Source organism: Trachypithecus francoisi, unplaced genomic scaffold (assembly GCF_009764315.1).
Source record: "Trachypithecus francoisi isolate TF-2019V2 unplaced genomic scaffold, Tfra_2.0 Lachesis_group10, whole genome shotgun sequence".
Taxonomy (NCBI): Eukaryota; Metazoa; Chordata; class Mammalia; order Primates; family Cercopithecidae; genus Trachypithecus; species Trachypithecus francoisi.
Genome location: NW_022681455.1, coordinates 108,292,697 through 108,306,415, shown reverse-complemented (window position 1 = coordinate 108,306,415; position 13,719 = coordinate 108,292,697). Strand labels below are relative to the sequence as shown.

Genomic DNA, 13,719 nt, shown 5'->3' with positions numbered 1-13,719 from the left:
CCTGACAGGTTGCTACATTGTTGTCAGTTACTGCCTTGCAGTGGGAAATCCCTGTGCTCTATCTGAGGGATGAGGGGCAGGGGGAGGAGGAGGGCTTCTGTGGATGGTGTAGCCCATGGTTGTGGATCCTGTCAGGGCAGGCTGGTGAGCATGCGTGGGGCCACCACAGTCTGAGCCAGACCTGGAGGGATGATTGTCACTTTGCTCCTCACTGCTGTCCAGCTGGCCGCCCTCATCTATAGCCTGCTATAGACCAGGGGAACAGCTGCTGCCATCAGGAGCCATAGTGCCTCCCAAGTTGATGCCTGAGAAGAGGCCTTGGCTGTGATGGCCTCATGAGCCTACCTCTTGGTGGGGAATGGGCATTGTTCCCCAGAAGAGCTATTTCTCTGAGGTCAAAACAAATAATTTGCATACCCACTAGCAACAGAAAGGCCTCTCCCACTGCGGGGCCTGGTGAGCTTAGGAGCTGAGTTGATGCTCAGAGCAGCAATGTGTGCCCTGAGCCAGGCAGTTCCAATGTCTTTGGGGAATTCAGAAAGTGAGAATAGAGTCTGGATCCAGGTAGAGGCTTTGGCCCTTCTAAAGCCAGTCTCAAGCAACTCTCACACTGGTTTCCTGGTGATGCGGTGGGGAGATGCAGGAGGGACCAGCAGGGCTGAGGTCCTCCACCAGTCTCCGAGAGCCGTTCAGTCTTGGCCTGTTTCCCACTGTGGGTGCTGGAGAATCTTTGTTTAAATAGAGGCTTCCTGGGCCGGGTGCGGTGGCTCAAGCCTGTAATCCCAGCACTTTGGGAGGCCGAGACGGGTGGATCACGAGGTCAGGAGATCAAGACCATCCTGGCTAACACGGTGAAACCCCGTCTCTACTACAAAATACAAAAAAAAAACTAGCCGGGCGAGGTGGCGGGCGCCTGTAATCCCAGCCACTTGGGAGGCTGAGGCAGGAGAATGGCGTAAACCTGGGAGGCGGAGCTTGCAGTGAGCTGAGATCTGGCCACTGCACTCCAGCCTGGGCCACAGAGTGAAACTCCATCTCAAAAAAAAAAAAAAAAAAAAGAGGCTTCCTGGGTGAAAAGACATGAAAGCTCAGGGTACACTAGGCTTGGGACGGGTGCTGTGACCAAGGGGACAACTTCCCTTGTGCTCGCTGATTCAAATGCTGAGTTTAGGCTCCAGGGTTTGGGCTGTGTCACCTCTCCAGTCACACTCTCTGCCTCCCTTGTCAGCCTTTGGCCCTGTTATCCATCTTTTCTCACCCCCACACCTTTGCTTGCTGCCTGCCCACATCCTGTGCCTTGCCCGTCCACATACACACATGTACTGTGGATGTTTGAGCTTTGCCCTGTTTTCTAGCTACTCAGATCCTCTACTCAGAGGAGAGCCTCTACCCACGCCACTTGGGAGGGGAGGGATGTGCTTAAGTGTGTTCATATGGTGTGCTGTTCAGGCCCCAAGGAGAAAGCATGCAGATAGTGGGGAAGCTACCTGGAGGGGTGCCTGGGGAGTAGACCTGCCTGTCAGCCCATCAGCTCCCCAGCCTGTGCAGGTCCTGGGCTTGTCATGGCTCTATTGGTTCCATTTCTCCTCCTCAGCCAGGCAGTCGAGCTCCTCTGCAGCTCCACTGCTCCTGCCCCACCTGTTCTCATGCCTTTGCCTGCACATCCTCCTCCCTTTTTCTTTTTTTTTTTTTTTTTGAGATGGAGTCTCGCTCTGTCGCCCAGGCTGGAGTGCAGTGGCGCAATCTTGGCTCACTGCAAGCTCCGCCTCCCGGGTTTACGCCATTCTCCTGCCTCAGCCTCCCGAGTGGCTGGGACTACAGGCGCCTGCCATCTCGCCCGGCTAGTTTTTTGTATTTTTTAGTAGAGACGGGGTTTCACCGTGTAGGCCAGGATGGTCTCGATCTCCTGACCTCGTGATCCACCCTTCTCGGCCTCCCAAAATGCTGGGATTACAGGCTTGAGCCACCGCACCCGGCCCTTCCTCCCTTTTTCACTTCCCTCTCCCCTTGTATAAAACCGTGGTGCAGAGGTGGGAGGATCGCTTGAGGCCAGGAGTTTGAGACCAGCCTGGGCAACATAGAAAGAGCCTATCTGTACAAATAATAGTAATATATATATTTTTTCCTTCCTGAGTACCATGCACGTTTTTTTTAGACGGAATTTCGCTCTTGTTGCCCAGGCTGGAGTGCAGTGGCGTGATGTCGGCTCACTGCAACCTCCGCCTTCCTGGATTCAAGCGATTCTCCTGCCTTAGCCTCTCGAGTAGTTGGGATTGCAGGCACCCGCCACCATACCCGGCTAATTTTTTTTGTATTTTTTTACAGACAGGGTTTCACCATGTTGGCTAGGTTGGCCTCAAACTCCTGGGCCCAAGCAATCCTCCTGCCTCAGCCTCCCAAAGTGCTGGGATTATAAGCAGAAGCCACTGCGCCCGGCCAGAATAATTAATATTGTTAAGCTATCTGTTCTCTCCAAATTGATCTAGAGAGTCAACACGGTCCCAGTCACGATCACAGCCCACCTTTGAAAGGCATTATTAAGAAAATGAGGGCTGGGCGCAGTGGCTCACGCCTGTAATCCCAGCCCTTTGGGAGGTCGAGATGGGCAGAGATCGAGACCATCCTGGCTAACACAGTGAAACTCCGTCTCCACTAAAAAATACAAAAACAAAATTAGCCAGGCATGGTGGCGGGCGCCTGTAGTCCCAGCTACTTGGGAGACTGAGGTGGGAGAAGGTGTGAACCCGGGAGGCAGAGCTTGCAGTGGCGTGATCTCGACTCTGCAAGCAGTGAGTCGAGATCACGCCACTGCATTCCAGACTGGGCAACAGAGCGAGACTCTGTCTTAAAAAAAAAGTAAAGAAAAATAAAAGAAAATGAGGCTCGACGGCCATGGCTCATGCCTGTAATCCCAACACTTTGGGAGGCCAAGGCGCGTGGATCATTTGAGGTCAGGAGTTCAAAACCAGCCTGGCCAATACGGTGAAACGCTGTCTCTACTAAAAATACAGAAATTAGCCTGATGGTAGTGGCGTGTGCCTGTAATCCCAGCTACTCAGGAGTCTGAGGCAGGAGAATCCCTTGAGCCTGGAAGGCGGAGGTTGTGGTGAGCTGAGATTGGGCTACTGCATTCCAGTCTGGAAGAGAGAGTGACCCTTTCTCACCCCAAAGAAAAAAAAAAATGATGATAAGCCACAGACTGGAAGAAATACTTACAGAACATAAAAGGACTTGTATCTAAAATATATGAACCTTTATAGTGCAATACAATAAACAAGTGCAATACAATAAACAATCCAATAAAAAATGAGTTAAAAATTTGAATAGACAGTTGAATAGTTTTCCAACAAGTAGATGGCAAATGAGTACATTAAAAGATACTCAATATATTTTGTCATAGGGAAAATATATATTAAAACCACAGTGATATTAAAACCACTATATATACACTAAAAGGCCAAAATTAAAAAAAAAAACTGAGAATAGTAAATACTGAAGAAGATATGGAACTCATACATTGCTGGTTGGAATGCAAAATAGCACAGCCACTTTGGAAAACAGTTTGATAGTTTCTTATCAAATTAAACATACGCTTATCTTATAACCCAGCAATACCACTTGTAAGTATTTACCCAAGAGAAATGAAAACATATGTCTGTGCAAATACCTTAAAGCAAATATTTGTTGGTTTTATTCATCATAGCTAAAAATTATAACAACTGAAGTGTCAGCAACTGGTGTATGAACAGACAAAAAAACTGGGGTGTGTCCATAACATGGAGTACTACTCAGCAATAAAAAGGAATGGAACACTGCTTCTCCTAACAACATGGATGGATTGCAGATGCATTGTGCTAAGTGTAAGAAGCCAGGCAAGACACCTCATGTTCTATGATTCCATTTATGTGAAATTCTGGAAAAGGCAAAACCATAGGAACACATCAGATCAGTGTTGCCAGGGACTGGGGATGGATGGAATAAATTGACTCCCAAGAGGCCTGAGGGAACTTTTCTTTGGGGAGATAGGGTCTCACTTTGTTGCCCAGGCTGGAATATACTGGCATGATCATGGCTCACTGCAGCCTTGAACTCCTGGGCTTAAATAATCCTCCCACCTCAGCCTCCTGAGTACCTGGGACTACAGGCAGGCACCACCACACCTGGCTAATTTATTATTATTATTTTTGAGACGGAGTTGTGCTCTATCGCCCAGGCTGGAGTGCAGTGGCACGATCTCGGCTCACTTCAACCACTGCCTCCTGGGTTCAAGCAATTCTCCTGCCTCAGCCTCCCAAGTAGCTGGGATTATAGGCTTGCCCCACCACGCCCGACTAATTTTGTATTTTTAGTAGAGACGGGGTTTCTCCATGTTGGTCAGGCTGGTCTTGAACTCCCGACCTCAGGTGATCCACCCGCCACAGCCTCCCAAAGTGTAGGGATTACAGGTGTGAGCCACTGCCCCTGGACTATTTTTAAAATTTTTTGTAGAGATGAGGTCCCACTATGTTGTCCCAGGCTGATATTGACCTCCTGACCTCAAGTGATCCTCCCGCCTTAGCCTCCCAAAGTGTTAGGATTACAAGCATGAGCCACCATGCTCAGCTTTAGAGTGATGGAAATGTTCTGTGTCTTGATTGTGGTGGTGGTAATTCAACTGTATACATTTGTTAAAACTCATTTGAATTGTACAGTTTGAAAGGGAGAATTGGCTGGGTATGGTGGCTCATGCCTGTAATCTTAGCACTTTGGGATGCCGAGACTGGAGGATCACCTGAGGTCAGGAGTTTGAGACCAGCCTGGCCAACATGTTGAAGCACTGTCTCTACTAAAATTACAAAAATTAGCTGGGCATGGTGGCGTGCACCTGTAATCCCAGTTACTCCAGAGGCTGAGGCAAGAGAATCCCTTGAAACGGGGAGGCGGAGGTTGCAGTGAGCCAAGATCACACTACTGCACTCCAGCCTGGGTGACAGAGGGAGACTCTGTCTCAAAAAATAAATAAATAAAAGAATCTTACTATGTGTAAACTAATTCTCAATATAAAATACATTTTAGGCCAGGTGCGGTGGCTCACGCTTGTAATCCTAGCACTTTGGTAGGGCAAGGCGGGTGGATCATGAGTTCAGGAGATCGAGACCATCCTGGCTAACAGAGTGAAACCCCATCTCTACTAAAAATACAAAAAAATTAGTTGGGCATCGGCCAGGCGCGGTGGCTCACTCCTGTAATCCCAGCACTTTGGGAGGCCGAGGCGGGTGGATCACGAGGTCAGGAAATCGAGACCATCCTGGCTAACACGGTGAAACCCCATCTCTACTAAAAATAAAAAAAAAATTAGCCAGGTGTTGTGGTGGGTCTCTGTAGTCCCAGCTACTCGGGAGGCTGAGGCAGGAGAATGGCGTGAACCTGGGAGGCAGAGCTTGCAGTGAGCCGAGGTCGCGCCACGGCACTCCAGCCTGGGTGACAGAGTGAGACTCCATCTCAAAACAAACAAACAAAAAACGTTTTTAACCTGCCAGATACACTTCCAAGGTCACTTCCAGCTCTCGCTCCTTCACAAGGCTTCCCCTGACCACCTCCTTGCTGTGCCACCCTCTCGTGTGTTCCTTCCGGGTCACTGATCCTGTTAACCACAGCGTGGGATCATTCCTCTGTGGGGCTGCATCAGCTACTTGGGTGGTCACGTGCTGGACTCACAGCCAGACTCTGTCTACTGGTGGCTCTGTTAGAAGCCAAGAGTGCTGACAGAGGTGGGGCAGGCTGAGGAGAGGCTGAGAGACCTGGGTGGGCTTCTGTGACTGTCTTGTTCCTCCCTCAAGTACCTACTCAGTTACTGCTGCTCTCTTCCCCTACAGGTTGGGACAAACATTCCTATGGTTACCATGGTGATGATGGGCATTCTTTCTGCTCCTCGGGGACTGGCCAGCCCTATGGTCCCACATTCACCACAGGAGACGTGATCGGCTGCTGCGTCAACCTCATCAACGGCACCTGCTTCTACACCAAGAATGGCCACAGCCTTGGTGTGTGCATGAGGGACCTTGGAGGCTCTGCTCTGTGGAGCCACTTTGGTTGGTGAGAGGCTCAGGGGCAAGTGCTCAAGGCAGTGTCGCCTCTGCTGAGCTCTGGGGTACCGCACCATTTCCAGGCATTGGAGCCCTTTCAGGTGAATAGAGGGTAGCAGGGGCACGCCTTTGTTCATCCAGCCGGTCAGCTGCATTTATCCAGCCCGGGGAGGATGCTGAGAGTGCAGTAGTATCCTGGTCGTGATCTTGGCTTTGGTGGCACTTGATGGAGCAAGGTTTGGCATCTGATGAGAAGTTTGGGGAACTCTCGCATAGGTTGTGTGGTGATGGTTTGCGTGCCTGTGACTTGGCACAGACTTTGGTGCTTGTTGCTGTGGAGCAGCAGTGAGGGTAGCACTAGTCCAGGAGGTAAACAGACAGGCTGGAGTCAGATAGGGCCAGACCTCTGGTCTGTTCTTGGTGAATGGGCAGCAGCCGGGGCAGTTACATTGAAAAAGGCTTCTGGTGAAACCGTGAAGGATGGACCAGAGTAAAGACCAGGGGAAGAGGCAGATAGCCTGAGGTAAGGCAGTAGGGATGGATGCAGGACAAAGGCCCAAGTGTGGCCCTGCAGGGCTTGGTGACAGATGGGGTGCACTTGCAAGAAGGAAAGGTGGAAAAATGGCTGGATTAGTATTACTGTTAACCAGGAGAAGAAACCCAGGAGAAATTGCAATCAGTGGAAGAGGATGGGGCCTGTGGGATCCCTGGGAGGAGCATTCCTGTACATACGTAGACATTTAGGATTAGGGCTTGAGAGGAAGAGACTTTGACTATTCTGATGCCTTGCCTACTGGGTGCTAACTGGTATTTGACCACATTAGCCCTGAGGTGGTGACTAACTGCCTGGTCTGCCTGCCTGGGTTTGCAGAGGTCTCCAGTCTACACACCCTAGTTCTCCCGAATGGAATGGTATAGTGAGGAGAGGACTGGCAGAACTCTACCAGCCCAGCTGCCAGCAGCTCTGCCAGGAAAGGGAGTTGGGCATTTTACTTGGAACCCAACTCCTAAAAGTCCCATTTCCCTTGGCTTGAGGGTCAGTAAAAAAGTGGCTGCAACTCTCCACATCCCCTCTATGACTTCTCCAGGAGATGAGCGCAGCTAGAATCAGGGCACCTGAGTGGGAATTGGATTGCTGATGGCTGGGGCTGCATGCCTAGGAGCCAGCATTCCTCAATAGGGCAACTGGATGCCCCAGCTAAGAGTTGGCAGGAAAGCCTTGGTAGCTAGGCAGCTGAGAACATAGCACAGACACTACTGAGCTGATCTAGGTGCACATCAGAGAAACCCTCCTCTGAAATTGATGACCACCTGGCTGCAGTTGCTAGTGACCAGCTGGTGAGGAGCTAGCGGGTAGAGGGTGGGCTAGGGCCTCAAGACAGCTCTTCACTCTCCACTCTGCACTCTGACTCCAGCTATTTCTTGGTTCTGGGTTCTGCTATCAAAGTCCCAGGGGCCACTATTGTGGGCTCTCACCCTATATGCAAGCTCCCCTTCACCTGCCCCCTTGTATAGCTGCCTTCCTCACATCCCTCCAGCTTGCCCACATTTTGCTCATGGATGGGGGTAGATTCTGCTGTTCCCTTGTACCTACATCTGTCTCCTCCAGGCCCTTCATGTGCACCAGGACCACCAAAGGGCCATGAGCTCTTTGTCAGTCAAGTCCCAAGGTCCCATAGAGAGCAGATGGCCACTTTAATGTCACCTCAAACCCTTCGGCTGTTTTTAGAAACCCATCTCCTTAGTGGATGCTTTTTATAGACCCCCATCCAAGACTTCATACATCCTGTCATTAAACTTCATCTAGTAGTATTTTGACTTTTTTTCCAGCCTGTCAACACTTTCTATGTTCTTACTTGTTCTATCTCAAATATTTGATATCCTTTTCAGTGTTGTATTAATCTAAAATTTGTTGTTTGTGTTTATGTTTTCATGAAGATATTGTTAAAAAATATAGGAAGAAGAGAAGGTTAAGATTTGAGCCCTTCAGTGTACAGTGGAGCTTGTCCCGGGAGACGTCAACCATTTAAGAATAACTAAGTTGGCCAGGCTCGGTGGCTCACGCCTGTAATCCCAGCACTTTGGGAGGCCAAGGCGGGTGGATCACAAGGTCAGGAGATCGAGACCATCCTGACTAACACGGTGAAACCCGTCTCTACTAAAAATACAAACAATTAGTCGGGCGCGGTGGCAGGCACCTGTGGTCCCAGCTACTCCGGAGGCTGAGGCAGGAGAATGGCGTGGGCTCGGGAGGCAGAGCTTGCAGTGAGCCGAGATCGCGCCACTGCACTCCAGCCTAGGTGACAGAGCGAGACTCCGTCTCAAAAAAAAAAAAAAAAAAAAAGAATAACTAAGTTGGTCGAGCGCAGTGGCTTACGCCTGTATTCCCAGCACTTTGTAAAGGCCGAGGTGGGCAGATCGCTTGAGCCCAGGAGTTCGAGATGAGTCTGGGCAAGTGGTGAGATCTGGTCCCTATTAAAAAAAAAAAAAAAACAGTTCCTGAAGCTCATATTTTTCCATTTTTTCCACATGGATATTATTGAAACCTTACTGAAAATGGGATATGGCCTGTCCCCTGCATTTTTAGATCACAAAATGTAATGGGAAAGCAGTGAAGTTGGAGTGACAGAATGCGTGGTGAATCTTCTACTGTCCCTGTTTCCTTTTCCCAAGCCATCCTATCAATAATGTGCTTCAGAATCGAACCCTTCCCCACTTTACAGCAGCGGAGTGATGTCTCCTGCCTCTGGCCTCCCTGCTCCTTTCCTCTGTCAACAGCCCTTGCCCTATGTACTATTGGTCAGTTATCTGCGTAATTGTTAGTCATATGCTGTCTCTCTTGCTGGAATCTGAGGGCCAGGCTCTGCAGCTGTTTCTCTAGTCTTGTGACAGCAAACACTTGGTAGAAGGATGAAGGAATGAATGAACGGAGATATGGACTGATGTCTCATTTGCAAGCGGTCCATGTGCTCACAGAGTCATTTCCACACAGCTCTGTGCTTTCCCACAAGGTCTTCATGTTCTCAGCCTCAGTGGTCCCTGACCTATGTCTGTTTGACTCAGGGTACTCCTTATCAGCAAGTTTGGCTATCCTATTTGCATTCTGGATCTTTGCCTGAACCTTTTTCCGTGGGCCAACTCAGATCTTGCCATCAAAGTGACGTTGCAGGCTGGAGGAGCAATGTTGCCCTTGTCTAGTGCAGTAGTGGGTGGAGTAGCGTCTTTCCTCATTCTCCTGGAAGCACCTCAAGGCCTTATCCTTCCTGGGTGCCATTGAGAGGCAGAGTTGGGCAAGCCTAGGTAAGTCATCCCCTGACCAAAAGTGTGGCAGTTGCCTCACCCTGTGGCATTACTGCAGCTGACTTATATCTAGACCTCAGAGTTCATAAAGTAGCTTTCACAGAATGTCTCATTTTCTCCCTTTTTCCTTGAAGTCGAGATATCGATATTATCTCTTTTTTTCAGATGAGCTCAGAGAGGTTGGGATACTCGCCAAAGTTCACACTGCATAAACTTATGGAGCTTGGACTCCCTTTTTCCAGGCTTCTTGGGACTCCTCCATGAGCCCTGGAGTAAGCAATATCCTGGCCATGCTGAGAACCATGAGGGCAGCTCCTGGGCAGACCTGGAGGGTGGACGTTGGGGTCTCCTCCTGGGTAGAGAGATTTCCAGATTCAGTCCTGCCAGCATGCCAGAGTCATGCCGACTGTGCATGTGGGGCCCAGAAGTGGCCTCAGACAGGCAGACCATGTGGCTTATGAGCATCCCTCAGTGAGAAGCAAACAAAATAGCCAAACAAAGAATATAAACCATCTCTCTGCACCTTGGTTTTTTCATATGTGACCTAGTGTCAGAGGCAGTATACATCTTCCAAGGTTGTTCTAAGGATTGAATGGTGCCTTATAAGACACTCAGTCCAGTGCCCAGCAGAGAGGAAGCATGTGGTATGCACTGGCTGACATGATTCCGGCCAGGTTTCTGGGAGACCTGTTGTTAGATCCTCACCTGTTCTATTTTGCAGGGCTTCAATTTCTTTTCTGGGTAGGGGTTGGAGTAGCAGACTGGAGATCTCTAAGGAATCAGCAGTTTGAAAACCTCTGAGGCCAAAAGCTCAGGAGCTTCTGGGAGATGTAAGACTTTATCTAGGGCTGGGCGCGGTGGCTCACGCCTGTAATCCCAGCACTTTGGGAGGCCGAGATGGGCGGATAATGAGGTCAGGAGATCGAGACCATCCTGGCTAACACGGTGAAACCCCGTCTCTACTAAAAATACAAAAAAAAATTGGCCGGGCGCGGTGGCTCAAGCCTGTAATCCCAGCACTTTGGGAGGCCGAGACGGGCGGATCACGAGGACACGAGATCGAGACCATCCTGGCTAACACGGTGAAACCCCGTCTCTACTAAAAATACAAAAAAAAATTGGCCGGGCGCGGTGGCTCAAGCCTGTAATCCCAGCACTTTGGGAGGCCGAGACGGGCGGATCACGAGGACACGAGATCGAGACCATCCTGGCTAACACGGTGAAACCCCGTCTCTACTAAAAACTACAAAAAACTAGCCGGGCAAGGTGGCGGCACCTGTAGTCCCAGCTACCCGGGAGGCTGAGACAGGAGAATGGCGTGAACCCGGGAGACGGAGCTTGCAGTGAGCTGAGATCCGGCCACAGCACTCCAGCGTGGGTGACAGAGCGAGACTCCGTCTCAGAAAAAAAAAAAACAAAAACAAAAAAATTGCCAGGCGTAGTGACAGGATCCTGTAGTCCCAGCTACTCGGGAGGCTGAGACAGGAGAATGGCGTGAACCTGGCCGGGTGCGGTGGCTCACGCCTGTAATCCCAACACTTTGGGAAGCCGAGACAGACGGATCACGAGGTCAGGAGAGCAAGACCATCCTGGCTAACACGGTGAAACCCTGTATCCACTAAAAATACAAAAAAAACGTAGCCGGGCATGGTGGCAGACACCTGTAGTCCCAGCTACTTGGGAGGCTAAGGCAGGAGAATGGCGTGAACCTGGGAGGCAGAGCTTGCAGTGAGCTGAGATCGCGCCACTGCATTCCAGCCTGGGAGACAGAACTAGACTCCGTCTCAAAAAAAAAAAAAAAAAAAAGACTTTATCTAAAAAATGAAAGGGTTTTTAGTCCTTGGGAGAACCTCCGCTGGTCCTGAGTCATTTCTCAATGTGAATAACATGGGTGCTCTGGTGGTCTGCTTATATAGTTGGGGTCCCACTTCCCTCTCCTCTCACTTCCAATTCAGAGCTGAGGTCGCTAGAAATGCAGCCACTTCTCTTGGCAGGAGGGTTTTTGACAAGCTATTTTTTTGTTTTTGTTTTTTTGGGATGGGGTCTTGCTCTGTCACCCAAGCTGGAACCCAGTGGCACAATCATACTAGCTCACTGCAGCCTCAACCTGCAGGGCTCAAGTGGTCCTCCTGCCTCAGCCTCCCAAGTCCCTGGGACCACAGCTAATTTTATATATTTTGTAGAGATGGAGCCTCGCTGTGTTGCCCATGCTGGTCTTGAACTCCTGTTCTCAAGAGATCCTCCCACACAGGCCATTGTTAACCTGCGCTTTGCCAGCTTGGAACCTCTGAGGACTCTGACTGCGTATGGTCTGGAGATAGGCAGCTGCCAGCCTCCCTGTTTCCGCTTCTCTGCCAGCTTAGAGATGACATTGGGGCATCGGACTAGGAAGGAATCCAGCCCCACCACTTTTGCTAGCTTTATGACTACTGGCAAGTTGTCGAACCTCTAAGGCTTTTCTCCTTTGTAAAATGGGATAAGCCTGCTTCCCAAAGTTGGTATGAGGATCAGACGAAGTAATGGATGGAAAAGGGGCGAGGCGTGGTGGCTCACGCCTGTAATCCCAGCACTTTGGGAGACTGAGGCGGGCAGATCACTTGAGGTCAGGAATTCAAGACCAGCCTGGCCAACATGGTAAAACCCTATCTCTACCAAAAATACAAAAATATGTATTAGCCGGGCGTGGTGGTATGTGCCTGTAGTCCCAGCTACTGGGGAGGCTGAGGCAGGAGAATTGCTTGAACTCGGGAAGCAGAGGTTGAAGTGAGCCAAGATTGTGCTACTGCACTCTAGCCTGGGCGACAGAGTGAGACCCTGTTTCCAAAAAAGGATCTGGCATGCACAATAGGTTTCCATAAATATGTGTCGAATCAAGAGAAGAATCAGGCCTTCTGAAGGGCCGCAGGGGATAGATCTTTTGAATTTAGTTCCCCTTAGCAGGCTTTCTTTGAGGGTGGAAGAGCTGTGCACCTACCTAAGCATCTGATTTCACTTGTGGCCAGGCCGCCAGTGAAGAGAAGGTCATGGTCTAATTAAAACTACTTAACCCGGGCCGGGCTCAGTGGCTCACGCCTATAATCCCAGTACTTTGGAAGGCCAAGGTGGGTGGATCATGAGGTCAGGAGATCGAGACCATCCTGGCTAACATGGTGAAACCCTGTCTCTACTAAAAATACAAAAAAATTAGCCCAGCGTAGTGGCAGGTACTTGTATTCCCAGCTACTCGGAGGCTGAGGCAGGAGAATGGTGTGAACCTGAGAGGCAGAGCTTGCAGTGAGCCGAGATCTCGCCACTGCATTCCAGCCTGGGCAACAGAGCAAGACTCCATCTCAAAAAAAAAAAAAAAAAGGCCGGGCGCGGTGGCTCAAGCCTGTAATCCCAGCACTTTGAGAGGCCGAGATGGGCGGATCACGAGGTCAGGAGATCGAGACCATCCGGGCTAACACGGTGAAATCCCGTCTCTACTAAAAAATACAAAAAAAAACTAGCCGAGCGAGGTGGCGGGCGCCTGTAGTCCCAGCTACTCGGGAGGCTGAGGCAGGAGAATGGCGTGAACCCAGGAGGCGGAGCTTGCAGTGAGCTGAGATCTGGCCACTGCACTCCAGCCTGGGCAACAGAGTGAGACTCCGTTTCAAAAAAAAAAAAACAAAAAAAAAACTGCCCAGCCAGACACAGTAGCTCACGCCTGTAATCCCAGCGCTTTGGGAGGCTGAGGCGGGCAGATCACTTGAGGTCAGGGGTTCAAGACCAGCCTGGCCAACATGATGAAACGCTGTCTCTACTAAAAATACAATATGGGTGTGGTGGTGGGCACCTGTAATCTCAGCTACTCAAGAGGCTGAGGCAGGAGAATCGCTTGAACCAGGAGGCAGAGGTTGCAGTGAGCCAAGATCGCACTACTGCACTCCAGCCTGGGCTACAGAGGGAGGCTCTGTCTCAAAACAACAACAACAACAACAACAACAAACCAAAAAAAACGATACCCGGCCCTAGCACTGGCTCCCCTATGGGGTGCAGAGGCAGAGCAGCCCCAGGGGCTGGCCCTGATGACTGTCCCTTTCCCCCCACAGGTATAGCCTTCACAGACCTCCCGGTGAGTACTACTATTGGGTCTTCCCCTCCTGGGCTTCTGGGGGCTGACCGGGGTGGGCATGGTGGTACCTGCAAGTGCAGGGTGTGGAGTCTGGTTCTTTCCCCAACCAGGGATGTGTGCCATGCTGTCAGCTTGAGGGTACCAGGAGGGGCACTTGCTGGCCTTCCTCTCTCTCCAGCAGCAAGGTCTGGTCTGCCTACGACTCTTAGCAGGTGACAGTAATTTGTGGCATTTCCAGAGGCAGCTGTGGGCCTGGGGGGG

General features: G+C 50.5%; 1 protein-coding gene across 5 annotated transcripts in view; it reads left to right on the top strand.

The window, feature by feature from the left end:
- Nucleotides 1-13,719, top strand: part of RANBP10 (RAN binding protein 10) — an 85,664-nt gene that overhangs the window by 57,870 nt on the left and 14,075 nt on the right. For 4 of the 5 annotated variants that reach the window (XM_033219723.1, XM_033219726.1, XM_033219724.1 and 1 more), the window contains 2 exons: nucleotides 5,856-6,023; nucleotides 13,436-13,458. In XM_033219723.1, the coding sequence (XP_033075614.1) occupies nucleotides 5,856-6,023; nucleotides 13,436-13,458 (191 nt within the window). The other variant, XM_033219727.1, reaches the window with a different exon arrangement.